Source organism: Brienomyrus brachyistius, chromosome 3 (assembly GCF_023856365.1).
Source record: "Brienomyrus brachyistius isolate T26 chromosome 3, BBRACH_0.4, whole genome shotgun sequence".
Lineage (NCBI taxonomy): Eukaryota > Metazoa > Chordata > Actinopteri > Osteoglossiformes > Mormyridae > Brienomyrus > Brienomyrus brachyistius.
Window position 1 is genome coordinate 13,197,315 of NC_064535.1, and position 14,615 is coordinate 13,211,929.

The 14,615-nt window shown below is 46.2% G+C and overlaps 1 protein-coding gene across 1 annotated transcript; it reads left to right on the plus strand.

The window, feature by feature from the left end:
* Positions 1-11,175: 11,175 nt before the first annotated feature.
* Positions 11,176-14,269, plus strand: LOC125739425 (cytochrome c oxidase assembly protein COX15 homolog). The gene is made up of 9 exons (XM_049009535.1): positions 11,176-11,337; positions 11,603-11,757; positions 11,906-12,028; positions 12,181-12,367; positions 12,606-12,773; positions 12,866-12,947; positions 13,223-13,377; positions 13,458-13,571; positions 13,657-14,269. Exons 1-9 carry the CDS (start codon positions 11,263-11,265, stop codon positions 13,786-13,788), a joined length of 1,191 nt encoding a protein of 396 aa, XP_048865492.1. The 5' UTR covers positions 11,176-11,262; the 3' UTR covers positions 13,789-14,269.
* The last annotated feature ends 346 nt before the right edge of the window (positions 14,270-14,615 follow it).

Consider the following 14,615-nt stretch of genomic DNA (forward strand, 5'->3'; position numbering starts at 1 on the left):
ACTGGGGACTCTCTTGTTCTGCTGGGGCGTGATTGGGAGGAATGGCCCCCCCGATCTTAACCCGAGTGGTGCTTTGTTATTGGACTTCTGTGCTCGTCACGGATTGTCCATAATTAACATCATGTTCAAACATAAGGGTGTCCATATGTGCACTTGGAACCAGGACATTCTAGGCTGCAGTTCGATGATCAACTTTGTAGTCGTGTCGTCAGACTTGTGGCCGCATGTCTTGGACACTTGGGTGAAGAGAGGGGCGGAGCTGTCAACCGATTACTATCTGGTGGTGGGTTGGCTCCGCTGGTGGGGGAGGAAGCCGGCTAGGCCTGGCAGGCCCAAGCGTATAGTGACGGTCTGCTGGGAACGTCTGGCGGAATCCCCTGTCAGGGGGAGTTTCAACTCCTACCTCCGGCAGAACTTCGCCCATATCCCGGGGGAGGCGGGGGACATTGAGTCCGAAAGAGCCATGTTCCGTGCTTCCATTGTGGAGGCAGCTGACCGGAGCTGCGGCCGTAAGGTGGTCAGTGCCTGTCGCGGCGGCAATCCCCGAACCTGCTGGTGGACACCGGTGGTGAGGGATGCCGTCAAGCTGAAGAAGGAGTCCTATCGAGCCTTTTTGACCTGTGGGACTCCAGACGCAGCTGACAGCTACCGGCAGGCCAAGCGGGATGCGGCTTTGGCAGTTGCAGAGGCAAAAACTCGGGTGTGGGAGGAGTTTGGCAAGGCCATGGAGAACGACTTCCGGACGGCTTCGAGGAGAGTCTGGTCCACCATCCGGCGGCTCATGGCAGGAAAGTGGTGCAGCATCAACACTGTTTATAGTGGGGATGGTGCGCTGCTGACCTCAGCTCGGGACGTTGTGGGTCAGTGGAAGGAATACTTCGAAGACCTCCTCAATCCCACCGACACGCCTTCCAATGAGGAAGCAGAGTCTGAGGACTTGGGGGTGGACTCACCTGTCTCTGGGACAGAGGTTGCTGAGGTGGTTAAAGAGCTCCTCGGTGGCCGGGCCCCGGGGGTGGATGAGATCCGCCCGGAGTTCCTCAAGGCTCTAGATGCTGTGGGGCTGTCCTGGCTGACACGCATCTGTGGCATTGCGTGGACATCGGGGCGGTGCCTCTGGATTGGCAGACCGGGGTGGTGGTCCCCCTCTTCAAGAAGGGGGACCGGAGGGTGTGTTCCAACTATAGGGGGATCACACTACTCAGCCTCCCTGGTAAGGTCTATTCGGGGGTGCTGGAGAGGAGGGTCCATCGGATAGTCGAACCTCGGATTCAGGAGGAGCAGTGTGGTTTTCGCCCTGGCCGTGGAACAGTGTCTCGACAGGGTCCTGGAGGGTGCGTGGGAGTTTGCCCAACCAGTTTACATGTGTTTTGTGGACTTGGAGAAGTCATTCGACCGCGTCCCTCGGGGAGCCCTGTGGGGAGTGCTCTGGGAGTATGGGGTGCCAGGCTGCCTTATAAGGGCTGTTCGGTCCTTGTACGACCGGTGCCAGAGCTTGGTCCGCATTGTCGGCAGTAAGTCAGACTCGTTCCCGGTGAGGGTTAGACTCCGCCAGGGCTGCCCTTTGTCACCGATTCTGTTCATAACTTTTATGGACAGAATTTCTTGGCGCAGCCAGGGCGTTGAGGGTGTCCGGTTTGGTGACCTCAGGATTAGGTCTCTGCTTTTTGCAGATGATGTGGTTCTGTTGGCCTAATCGGACCGTGACCTTCGGCTCTCACTGGAGCAGTTCGCAGCCGAGTGTGAAGCGGCTGGGATGAAAATCAGCACCTCCAAATCCGAGACCGTGGTCCTCAGCCGGAAAAGGGTGGAGTGCTCTCTCCTTCCCCAAGAGGAGGAGTTTAAATATCTTGGGGTCTTGTTCACGAGTGAGGGAAGGATGGAGCGGGAGATCAACAGGCGGATCGGTGCGGCATCAGCAGTGATGCCGGCACTGCATCGGTCTGTCATGGTGAAGAAAGAGCTGAGCCAAAAGGCGAAGCTCTCGATTTACCAGTCGATCTATGTTCCTACCCTCACATATGGTCATGAACTATGCGTAGTGACCGAAAGAACGACATCGCGAGTGCAAGCGGCCGAAATGAGTTTTCTCCGCAGGGTGGCTGGGCTCTCTCCCTTAGAGATAGGGTGAGGAGTTCAGTCATTCGGGAGGGACTCAGAGTAGAGCCGCTGCTCCTCCGCATTGAGAGGAGCCAGATGAGGTGGCTCGGGCATCTGATTAGGATGCCTCCTGGACGCCTCCCTAGTGAGGTGTTCCGGGCATGTCCCACTGGGAGAAGGCCCCGGGGAAGACCCAGGACACACTGGAGGTACTATGTCTCTCGGCTGGCCTGGGAACACCTCGGAATTCCCCTGGAAGAGCTAGATGAAGTGGCCGGGGAGAGGGAAGTCTGGGTTTCCCTGCTGAGACTGCTGCCCCCATGACCCGACCTCGGATTCAGTGGAAGATAATGGATGGATGAATTTCCGAGTCTGTCCTGATGCAACACCGATCTTTCAGAAAGCAAGGCCTGTTCCTTATGCGTTATGAGAAGCGGTGGAAAAGGAACTGGATAGGCTGGAAAAGGCAGGCATAGTATCCAAAATTGACAGAAGTGATTGGGCAGCGCCAACTGTAGTCGTGCCTAAGAGTGACAAGTCCATTCGCATTTGTGGTGACTATAAAGTCACTATTAACCAGAACCTGGAGGAGGAAACGTATCTGTTACCCAAGGATTTGTTCGCGAAACTAGCAGGCGGAACATTGTTTAGCAAACTAGACTTGGCGCATGCTTATCAGCAATTAAAACTGGACCAGAACTCAGAGAAGCACCTCACCATTAATACTCATCGGGGTCTGTACAAGTACCATTGTCTGAGTTATGGAGTGGCCAGTGCTCCTTCTATTTTCCAGGCCGTAATGGATCAAATCCTTCAAGGTTTAGATCAGGTTACTTGTTTCCTGGATGACATCCTTGTCACTGCCAGCACAAAAGAGGAGCGTATCAGGAAACTGGACGAAGTGCTGACGAGGCTGGAGAGGTATGGCCTCAGAGCAAAACTTTCCAAGTGTCAGTTCATGCAAAGCAGCATTGAGTACTTGGGGCACCGTGTAGACAAAGAGGGACTATACCCTACGGACGAAAAGGTAGCAGCAATTGTAAATGCCCCGAAACCAAACAATGTCACTGAGTTACGATCCTTTTTGGGCCTTCTTAATTATTATGGTCGTTTCTTGAAAAATCTCTCCAGTAGACTTCAGCCTTTACATAACCTGCTTAAAGAGAAGCAACCTTGGAGCTGGACTGCTTGTGATATGGATTTTGAGGAGGCGAAACAGCTGTTGCTAGGTAGCAGTGTTAGTGCATTATGATGGCAGCTGACCTTTGAAATTAGCGTGTGATGCCTTACCTTATGGGGTGGACGCAATGATCTCGCACATTATGGACAATGGAGAAGAGCGCCCAATAGCGTTTGCGTCTTGCACGTTGACGGAAACCGAGAAAAAATATGCTCAAATAGAGCGAGAAGCCTTGTCAATCATCTACGGGGTAAGGAAGTTCCATAAATTTATCTATGGAAGGAAATTTACACTAATAACTGACCATAAGCCATTATTGGCGATTCTCGGACCAAAGGCAGCAATACCAACTTTGGCAGCTCTTCGAATGCAGCGATGGGCATTAGTGCTGATGGCTTATAATTATGACATTGAGTATCGGAAATCAGCTGACCACATGAATGCTGACTCAATGTCTAGACTGCCAACAGTGGTTAAAGACTGTACGGGGGAAGAAGGAAGTGTGTTCTACTTTTCCCAGGTAGATGATCTTCCGGTGTCAGCAAGAGACATACAGTAGCCCAAGCAACACAGAACGATCCCACATTATGCAAAGTGTGGAATTATATTGTAAACAGCTGGCTAAAGTACATGTCGGAGGAGAATCTGAAGCCATACTTCACACATAGACATGAACTGTCGGAGGATCAAGGTTGTGTTTTGTGGGGAAGGCGTGTTGTTATTCCTCCCAAATATCGATCAAGACTACTGGATGAGCTACACCATGAGCACCCTGGAATCCGCCGTATGAAGGCCCTCGCTCGTGGAATTTTGTGGTGGTCAGGATTAGATGGCTGCATTGAAGAGAGAGTGCGCAGCTGTCTGGCAGTTCAAAAGTCACCTGTCGGGGCGCCTCTTCATCCGTGGAGATGGCCTGAAAAGCCATGGCAGAGAATCCACATTGATTTCGCAGAAAAGGACAAACAGTTTTTCCTAGTAGTGATCGACAGCCATTCAAAATGGTTAGAGGTCGTACCAATGTCATCAATAACCTCCTCACTCACAATTGATGCTCTCCGAGGCTTGTTTGCAGCTTATGGGATACCAGAAGAGGTGGTCTCCGATAATGGGCCACAACTAGTGTCCGCGGAGGTCACCGATTTCTTAAAAGGAAATAGAATAAGACATACACGAGTTCCTGCCTACCATCCAGCCTCAAACGGTGCTGCAGAAAGATCTGTTCAGATACTTAAACAGTCACTCCTTAAAAATTGTTTGCGAAAAACAGAGCAAGCAGATGTTGTCACTTAAGCACAAATTGGCAAATTTCTTGATAATGTATTGTAGTACACCTCATACCATGACAGGGAAACCACCAGCAGAGCCGTTTTTAAAGCGTCAAATTCGTACGCGTTTTTCATTGTTGAAGCCTGATCTAGCCAAGTCAGTTCACCAAAAACAGCAGGAACAAAAGAGGCAACATGACCGAGGAAAACAAGTCTTGAGATCCTTTGTAGAGAAAGAACCAGTACGAGTCTGAAATTTCAGAGGAGGGCAGGAGAAGTGGTTGAGTGCAACGGTGATCGAGCGGAAGGGTCCTGTAAGTTATCTTGTGCAGGAGTGTCACAGAAGGCGCACTGTGCACGTGGACCATATGTTTTCAAGAAATGCGGCAGTAGGATCCCCCATGCATGGTGTGTTAGAGACTCCGAACTGATGACAACAGTGACTCGTTGAACTTTCCTATTGTTGGGGACGGTTCCACGCAAATCCTTGAGCATAGGAGCCCTGAAAACACAGAGGACTTGACAGCACAAGATCCAGGTTGTGCAATACCTGCGGTGGGAACTGCTCGCAGATACCCTCAGTGGATTCGTACTGCTCCGAAAAGATTGGATTTATAAGTTACAGTATCTTTGGTGGTTTTTGTTAAGGTGTCGTTGTAGAAAGAAAGAAAAAAAAAGTTGTTCCTAAGATGTTTATATTATAATGAAGATGTTCAAATTTAAAAGGGGAGGAGTGTAATAGATTTCTGAGTGACATTTACGTTTAAACCACGCCTCCTTGTTTCTACGTATTGTGTGTGACCAGATGTGTGGAAGTAGTAGTAAAAAGAAACAAGTGAACTCGCAGAGTCCGTGTCTGTTGTCTCTCTTCTGTAAGTAATCTTCTATCACAATATATTACAGATGGAGAGTGAGGAGGTCTACTCAATGAAAATCCCACTAATAGCTAAACTAGAGGAGGAAAAATGGAGGAGGACCGAGTTCAGCATATTGAAAAAGATGAGGTTACTGAAGAGGTACCTGTCAGTAAAGCTGCGAAAGTCAGAGAAGAGAAGGACTGACATTTTAGTGTGGCCGCTGACAATAATTCAGCACTGGAATAACAAAGGGAGAGCCTACAGTCGGCTCAAGACAGAGACAGAGTTCTCAAAAATACTGCAAAGAGAGAAGTGTAAGCTACGGACAGGTAAGAGAGCAGGAGGTGCTAGAGGGGGACTTTGAGTGGAAACTAAAGCAGAAGTCATGGCAGGAATTAGAGGCATAGTGGAAGAGAACCTAACGGCCTCTCTCCTGGGTCCTTAAATATTTTTTGTTTTGTTTTCTACTTATATTTAAATATAAATAAACATATAAATAATAAAACTTACACCTCTGTGTTCTGTGCCTCCTTACTTGCCACTAAAGTGTTCTAAATAATCCTAAACTATATTTGAATGTTTCATTGGATTCAGCATGAACAGTTGGATTCACCATTATCTAAGGTCCATCCTTTTGTCTTCCACACTGAGACCCAGCACAGGTTTGTACTTAGTCACCAACATGGTGCCCCCAATGACTACGTGAGTACCCAGATGCCATCCAAATTTTTATACAACACAGTTTAAAAAACATAACAAAAAGTTACCCATATAGAGTGGTGGAAATTAAATGAATTTACGTGTGGTGAAAGGTCATTTGACTGTATTGCAATAATTATAATATCAGGTTAAATGGACAACAGTTATACGATTATAATTACTGTAATCTGAATAGCTTTTAGTTTTGTTGATTTCACCATGATGTTTAGTACAGTTAAATGGAATTTTAAACCCCTCTAGGGTATAAAATGGCCCCAAACAGTGTGTTAGGCTACTGCTTACTACAAAGCGTGATTTCTGGTAAGAGACATTGCTGCAGAATTTTTCAAATATTTTCTCTTCTGGGGTACATTTGCAGCTAATAATTTAATTTGGTATCCAGTCTGTGTGCTGCTGTGTAGGTTTTGGATTAAATGTCATATTATTTGTTTCTTAAAGGTGTTTAAGGCAATAATTTGACTCATATTTCGCCATTGACATAAGTGGAATCAGTTTTTCTGTTATTGACAGTCTGTGCTTTTGTCACACAAATTGCAACTAATTGGAGTTGCTAAATTGTCCGTAGGTGTGCATGTGAGAATGAATGGTGTATGAGTGTGCCCTGCCATGGGCTGGCCCCCCATCCTGGGTTGTTCCCTGCCTCGTGCCCATTGCTTCCAGGATAGGCTCCGGACCCCCGCGACCCAGTAAGATAAGCGGTTTGGAAAATGGATGGAGATATATATATATATATATATAAAACAGCAGCCACAATTAAATAACACACTTCCATCCCTTACTCCAATACACTCTCCTGTTGGTAAAATTTGTTTCTCCTCCTATCCATCTAAAACTAATAAATCTGTTTGATCTTTATTTCAAAAAGATGTGGTCACAATGGCACATGTAATATCAGACTGGAACAGATTAGTAGATAAAATTGAATGGAAAAAGTGTGGTGTATTCCTGGTCGTTATTTAATTACAAATAAAGTAAAAGCAGTGTCATTTAGGCTTATCCATAAAATTTACCCAGTTAAAAAAAAATTCTATATTAAAAAAAAATGATATACCAAATTACATATATTGTACATTTTGCAATGATTGTCCAGAGACTTGTTCATTTATTTTGGAAATGTCGTTGTGTGTCTATTATGGTTGATTTTGCCGTTTTGTGGAGACATGTATTATTTGGGATCATTAAGAATCTTCACGGTCCACATGAATACTTGACAAATCTCATTCTTTTATTAGCCAAGTTTCACATTCGTAAAAGTAAATGTCTTCATTGGAAACCCTCTTTTATTTCTTTTCAGTTAGAATTGAAGCATCATATAAATTCCATTAGACCCTCTGAACTGAAAAACTGTAATATGTGATTTATTCAAAGTATTTGTATAGATTTGTATATAGCACCCCCAAGTATGTTTACCATATTACTGTAGAATATTTATTATTGTTAATTTTATTTATCATTGTTCTATATTGTAAAAAAAAAAAACAATAATAATTTAAAAAATGGCGGCTTTCCAGCACACATCGGCTGAAACTTCGCAGGTTAATGTTAGCAGTGAAGCTAATAAAACAGCTCACTGCACTGAGCATTACTTTTCTGTATCTGTTATTTTAGTCAAACACATGAATTCTATTCTGTTTTACATACCTATTACAGCTAATTTTATAAGAATATTTTATTAAATTACAGTATGACTGGCAAAGCTTTCACACATAACAGGATCTATGGATTAATACTAAACCTTGAGTTAAATTTCGCGTCATTAGCGAAAAGTTCTTAATTCCACGTCGCGTTTATACCCGCTAAACAAAGTGAAAATGCTATCGAGCCTTTTTGCACATGTGCAATTCCACCGTCTTCGGATTAGGTTTAGGTTTTAGGGGTTTTTTGGGCGGTAAGGGTTAGGGCTATCGATTAGCACTTCGGTAACCTAACTCGACGAAGTAGCTCAACTCGTCAAAACACCAGCATACAAATTACGCGTTTAAAAACCCGTGAAAATGCAAAGGCAGTTGAAAATACATACTTGGTTTAATATTTTTTTATTCGCTCCTCTCTATTCATAGCGAACAGGACAGGGCGGGGTTGTTCGGAACTATTGAAGCGTATTAGACATTTGAAAAATAACTCGGCTTCAGATGGCACGTGGCAATTGGGCCAAGTCATAATCGCCCTAGAACTCCTGCTGGACAGCTGCGTTATCTCTAATACGCCTTCAGTAGATACTCAGGTCTACTTAGAGCACAACTGTGAAGAATTCTGATCATAAGACACCGGTGATCAGATACTGATCAGTCTGATCATAAGACACCGGTGAGTACAGTCTAATATATGGTAATACTGTTTAACTGAGAAGAAATTCTTTTAGAGAAGCAGATTTATATGGTCAATAATGTTTTAAATATTACTTAAATATACTGTGTTTCAATAACAATATATTGTGCGTAATTAATATGCAAAATATGAATGGCATATGAAAGGTGTATTGGCTCACTGGATAGCTTCACACCTCCAAGGTGCTGGTGTCCTGTTGTGGCCCTGCATGTTTGCAGTTTGCACACTCATTTCGGGGGGGGGGGGGGGGGGGGGGGGGGGGAGGTGCCTAATTAGGAGAGTCTCCGGTTTAGGACAGGTCGTAAATGGCTGCTTGTCTCGTACCTTCAGATTCATAATGGATGTGAAAATGTGGAGTGATTTCTTGGAAGAAAGACGAGAGAAAAAATTGAATGAGATGGTGGATTTCATATTGGATGAATTAGACGATATGGAAAATTCTGTTTCTAAGCTGGAAATGGAAATAAAGGAGTTTTTGATTAAGTGTACAAAAGAAGAGATTGTTGCTATGAGAGAGAAAGAGAAGAAAGACAAGGCAGAGGAAGAAAGTGTTAACAAAAATAAGAATATGGGTGGATGAGGAACATCAAGCCCAGGCAAAGGAGAGAGGAGGAGAAGTGGTGTAAACTAGAAGAACAGATAGAGATGGAGAGTGACGAGCTCTACTCAATGAAAATCCCACTACTAGCTAAACTAGAGGAGGAAAATGGAGGAGGAACGAGTTCAGCATATTGAAAAAGATGCGGTTACTGAAGAGGTACCTGTCAGTAAAGCTGCGAAAGTCAGAGAAGAGAAGGACTGACATTTTAGTGTGGCCGCTGACAATAATTCAGCACTGGAATAACAAAGGGAGAGCCTACAGTCGGCTCAAGACAGAGACAGAGTTCTCAAAAATACTGCAAAGAGAGAAGTGTAAGCTATGGACAGGTAAGAGAGCAGGAGGTGCTAGAGGGGGACTTTGAGTGGAAACTAAAGCAGAAGTCATGGCAGGCGTTAGAGGCATAGTGGAAGAGAACCTAACGGCCTCTCTCCTGGGTCCTTAAATATTTTTTGTTTTGTTTTCTACTTATATTTAAATATAAATAAACATATAAATAATAAAACTTACACCTCTGTGTTCTGTGCCTCCTTACTTGCCACTAAAGTGTTCTAAATAATCCTAAACTATATTTGAATGTTTCATTGGATTCAGCATGAACGGTTGGATTCACCATTATCTAAGGTCCATCCTTTTGTCTTTGACACTGAGACACAGCACAGGTTTGTACCAACATGGTGCCCCCAATGACTACGTGAGTACCCAGATGCCATCCAAATTTTTATACAACACAGTTTAAAAAACATAGCAAAAAGTTACTTACCCATACAGAGTGGTGGAAATTAAATGAATCTACGTGTGGTGAAAGGTCATGTGACTGTATTGCAATAATTATAATATCAGGTTAAACGGACAACAGTTATACAATTACAATTACTGTAATCTGAATAGCTTTTAGTTTTGTTGATTTCACCATGATTTTTAGTACAGTTAAATGGAATTTTAAACCCCTCTAGGGTATAAAATGGCCCCAAACAGTGTGTTAGGGTACTGCTTACTACAAAGCGTGATTTCTGGTAAGAGACATTGCTGCAGAATTTTTCAAATATTTTCTCTTCTGGGGTACATTTGCAGCTAATAATTTAATTTGGTATCCAGTCTGTGTGCTGCTGTGTTTCGGTAGGTTTTGGATTAAATGTCATATTATTCGTTTCTTAAAGGTGTTTAAGGCAATAATTTGACTCATATGTGGAATCAGTTTTTCTGTTATTGACACAGAGGCTGGAGAGGAGTCAGCAAAGTACTACTTAGTTTGTTCATTAATTCTGAAATAACAAAGAGTTTTGACAAACACTCCTGGACCTTATGTCTTTATGTCATTACTTCCTTTATTCATTATCTTGTTAGTTATTTGCTAAGATCAATTGCTTTTGGGAAATCCACCCTTGGTCAACTCAGTTCTATGGGCGGAGCTTGGCCAGGCGACAGAGCTGAATCCAGGGGTTCAGCTTGGCCAATAGTCAGAGTTGGTTCAAGAAGCATGGCTCCGCCAGGGGTCAGTGCTGGGTCCAAAAGCTGACCTCAGTCCAAGGGTAGATCTGCATCTAGGGGCAAAGTTTGCCTAGGAGCCGGAGCTGGGCCCAATAGCAGAGCTGGACCGGGGCTGCAACTAGCCCCTGCTGACCCCTGGGCAGTGTACCCCTGCTTGTTCATAGACCCCGAATTGTTCTCAGGGAAAGCCTCAGAAGACCTCCTCTTTGCTGCCCTCGTGATTCCCAGTTTGGACTGGGACCGCACTGCACCCTCCATTTGTGTCTGATTTCAACTAAACCCATCGCAATTGTTTGTGCTGCATTTGTGCCATTAACTGTCATTTGTGTTGCTTTATTTTCTGAAATATATTTGCTTACATGGTGATGTCATTTCATTTTCTATGAGGATAATACATTAGATTGAAAACTGGACAATATGGCTCTATTGGGCCATGCCGACTACCCACTTAATACCCGTTCCCCCCAATGTAAATAAGAAACCTACGGCCCTGTTCCAAGCTATGTCTCAAAGTGTATTTAAGTCTTGCGGGCATGGTTACACGGCGACGCGCAGCAGAACCGTAGCTGTTGGGGGCGGGGTTACGCGGCGACGTGCAGCGGAAGCGTGGCTGTCGGGGGCGGGGTTACGCGGCGACGTGCAGCGGAAGCCAGTCCATGCTGCTCTGACTTTGATCTGAAACATGTCCGTCCTATAGCACGTTACTATTAGCAGTTTCTCAGCATGTCTCTTCCATTTTTGCGAGCGGTTGTGTCACGTCAATGTTGCCGACCTACCTTGAAGGGTCTGTCGCTGCAGGTAACTACTATATATGTTTGCTTTATTTGAAATTTCCGTCTATCGTGCCGTTTGTGAGGATGCTACTTTTACTAGATTATATTGCACTAGCAGTCAACAGATCCCATTCTTTTTTTCTCGTTAAGGCGCATTAATTTAATTCCAAAACCTACCGTTTCGTTGACTTGACATAGTCTCTGGTGTCAGGCCATGTTATACTATCGAACTTGGAGTAGGTAGCAGATCAGCCCGCTGCGTTAGGTTGATGCTGGCTCTGTTTTGGCAGCGTCTTCTTCAAAGCGGACGCTCCTCCGTGACAGCCCAGGTTCTGCCAGCGGCTGCTTCGGTGCCCAACGCAGCCACTAATCGCATTGTCGGGAGATGGCTGGTGGGTTGCAGCGGCTTGGTGGTTGGAGCCGTGGTCCTTGGTGGAGTCACCAGGTTAGTTTTGAATTTTCCGATCTACATTCCCCGTCTTTAGTACTACTGTTTGTTTATTAACTCGCGTTTTATCATGCTGCTTGACTGATGTAGGGTGGTATCATTGAACAAAAATCTGCTTATCTACTGTGCTTGCTCCTGTCACCAGGCTGACCGAATCAGGTCTGTCCATGGTGGACTGGCACCTGGTCAAAGAGATGAAACCCCCACAGACAGATGCTGAGTGGGAAGCAGAGTTCCAGAAGTACCAGCAGTACCCAGAGTTTAAAATGTGAGTGGAGAATGTGAAAATTATCCTCCCGTAGCTCCCAAGTCTGTACTCATTACACTTGTGCAATGTACAGTATGGATAACAGCAAAGCTATGGTATACATGGAGTAAGTACACACAGAGGGTGGTCAGCTGGTCCTTGTTTTTGTGCAGACTGAACCATAACATGACCCTATCAGAGTTCAAGGCCATCTTCTACATGGAGTGGGGACATCGCATGTGGGGCCGGCTGGTGGGGCTGGCCTACATTCTGCCCATGGTGTATTTCTGGAGGAGGGGCTACTTCACACGCTCCATGAAGGGATGCGTACTGGGTCTCTCCGGTCTGGTCACATTCCAGGTATGGCTGGGCATCCCATTAGCACAGTAGGGGGCGACGGCTGTGCAGCTGCTCTGTGCTTGTGGTTTGTCCGCAAAGGGTGCGAGTTAGTTTAAAAAGCTGCTGACTGGGTTTTAACACTGGACACGGTGAGAGGTTATTCCACTTAATTAGCAATAAAGTGGCCTGACAGGGTGTGACACACCTGCTCCTGTCAGACAGGAGGGTCCCACTGACCGTGGTGTTCGCCGACATCCAGGGCCTGCTCGGCTGGTACATGGTAAAGAGTGGCTTGGAGGATAAACCGGAGTCCTACGACGTGCCACGTGTAAGCCAGTACCGACTAGCTGCTCATCTGGGCTCAGCGCTCCTGCTGTACTGTGCCAGCCTCTGGACGGGGCTGTCCCTGCTGTTGCCCGCACAGAAGGTACCTTCCCTCTGCCCCATTCATTCTGAGGCCTGGTCATCCACACCTGTAAATCTCAAACCTAACACTGATGTCTCTCCCCCTCCTGGAAGCTGCCAGACTCACGCCATCTTTCCATGCTCCGTCGGTTCGCCCGTGGGACAGGAGGGCTGGTCTTCCTCACAGCCCTCTCAGGTGAGGAGGTTCTGGAAACACATGGGAATCCCCAGTGGTGGTGCATGGGCCTGCATCCTTCTTGCTGGTCTTTCACTCCTGTGTCTAGATTAACCAGCCATGATTCTCCTGTCAGTTTTAAATATTTGATATTTAATTGTAAGACGTGACACTTGGACAGCCTGGTACTCTGTGCACTGCTATAGTTAACCTGTCGCTGCTGAACCGAATGCCTATGAACCAAAGGCAGTGGCCTTCTTGCACCGGTTAGTGACTGACGGTGCCACCGTTTCCAGGGGCATTTGTGGCTGGCCTGGATGCTGGCCTGGTCTACAACTCCTTCCCCAAGATGGCTGATCGCTGGATCCCCGACGACCTGCTGGCCTTCTCCCCCATGCTCAGGAACTTCTTTGAGAACCCCACCACAGTGCAGTTTGACCACCGTGTCTTGGTGAGTGCCTGGCTTCTCCAGCCCTCCAACGCCGGGAGGGGAGGCTGTTGACCAGAAGGTGTCTTTGTGTTTGGTCGTAGGGCATCGCCACGGTGGCAGCCATCACGGGTCTCTACTTATTCTCCAGGAAGCTGCTTCTGCCCCGAAGGGCTAAGATGGCCCTCAGCTGCCTGCTAGCCGTGGCCTACGCCCAGGTGCGTTTGCAGAAATGCCCCATTGGCTGTGCCATGTAACTGTTAAAGGGGGCTCATGTGTGCACTCTCCCCTACGTGTTCCCAGGTTGGTTTGGGCATCAGCACCCTGCTCCTGTATGTGCCCACACCTCTGGCAGTGACTCACCAGTCCGGCTCGCTGGCATTGCTGACGCTGGCCATCTGGGTCCTTGCCGAGCTGCGTAAGGTGGCCAAGTGAATGCCTGACTCGGCCTTGGTGCTGGGCTGCCGCCGACTGCTGTGACCGGGATGGACCCCCCCCCCCCTATTTATCTGAAGACCTCCTGCTGTTTGACAGCCCAGTCTACTTACTGTTTCCGGCCTTTTTCCTCACGTAATGAATCACTCCACCTCTGGTATTTAAATTGCCGTCTCAGATCCTTCTTCTAACTGCAGCTGGGAGTGTTACACCTCTATCCTTACAGGACTTATCCTGAAATAAGGGCCACAGGCGTTGTGCTTTTATGACGGGTAGTGATGATTTCAGTCGGGGGGGGGGGATCTCCCCGTCATCTTGGGCCCTCAGATCTAACATTTAGCCCATCGATCTGACTGCACCTCCTTCTCAGGCCTAGTAAAGGTGTTCATAGACTGCAGTCAGAAATGTGTATAAACACTGCCGAAGAGCTAAATTATTACTTATTCTGTGAATGTGAGAAATAAAATTTTTGCTTTTTGAATTTCTGGGCATGTTACTTTTCCTGCTGTCTGTTTGTCCATATCAGCTGAAACGTCTGCGTCCGCGTGATGCAGGTGACATCGTTCTTGTGGTAAATTGCATTTTGGTTGGCAAAGCACTGCAGCAGAGGTGGCTGTACTTCTGGGCTTTTGGGCATGACCAAGGGCTGAACGATTTGGCCGTGATATCTAATCACGATCTTTCTGACCAGATATTGCAATTTGATTTGCGATCTATTTGCACCGGTAAAAAAATCAATTGCTGAAAATATCGCTTTTAAATGTGAATAGATAGATAGATAGATATAGATAGATAGATAGATAGATAGGAAAGAACTTTATTAATCC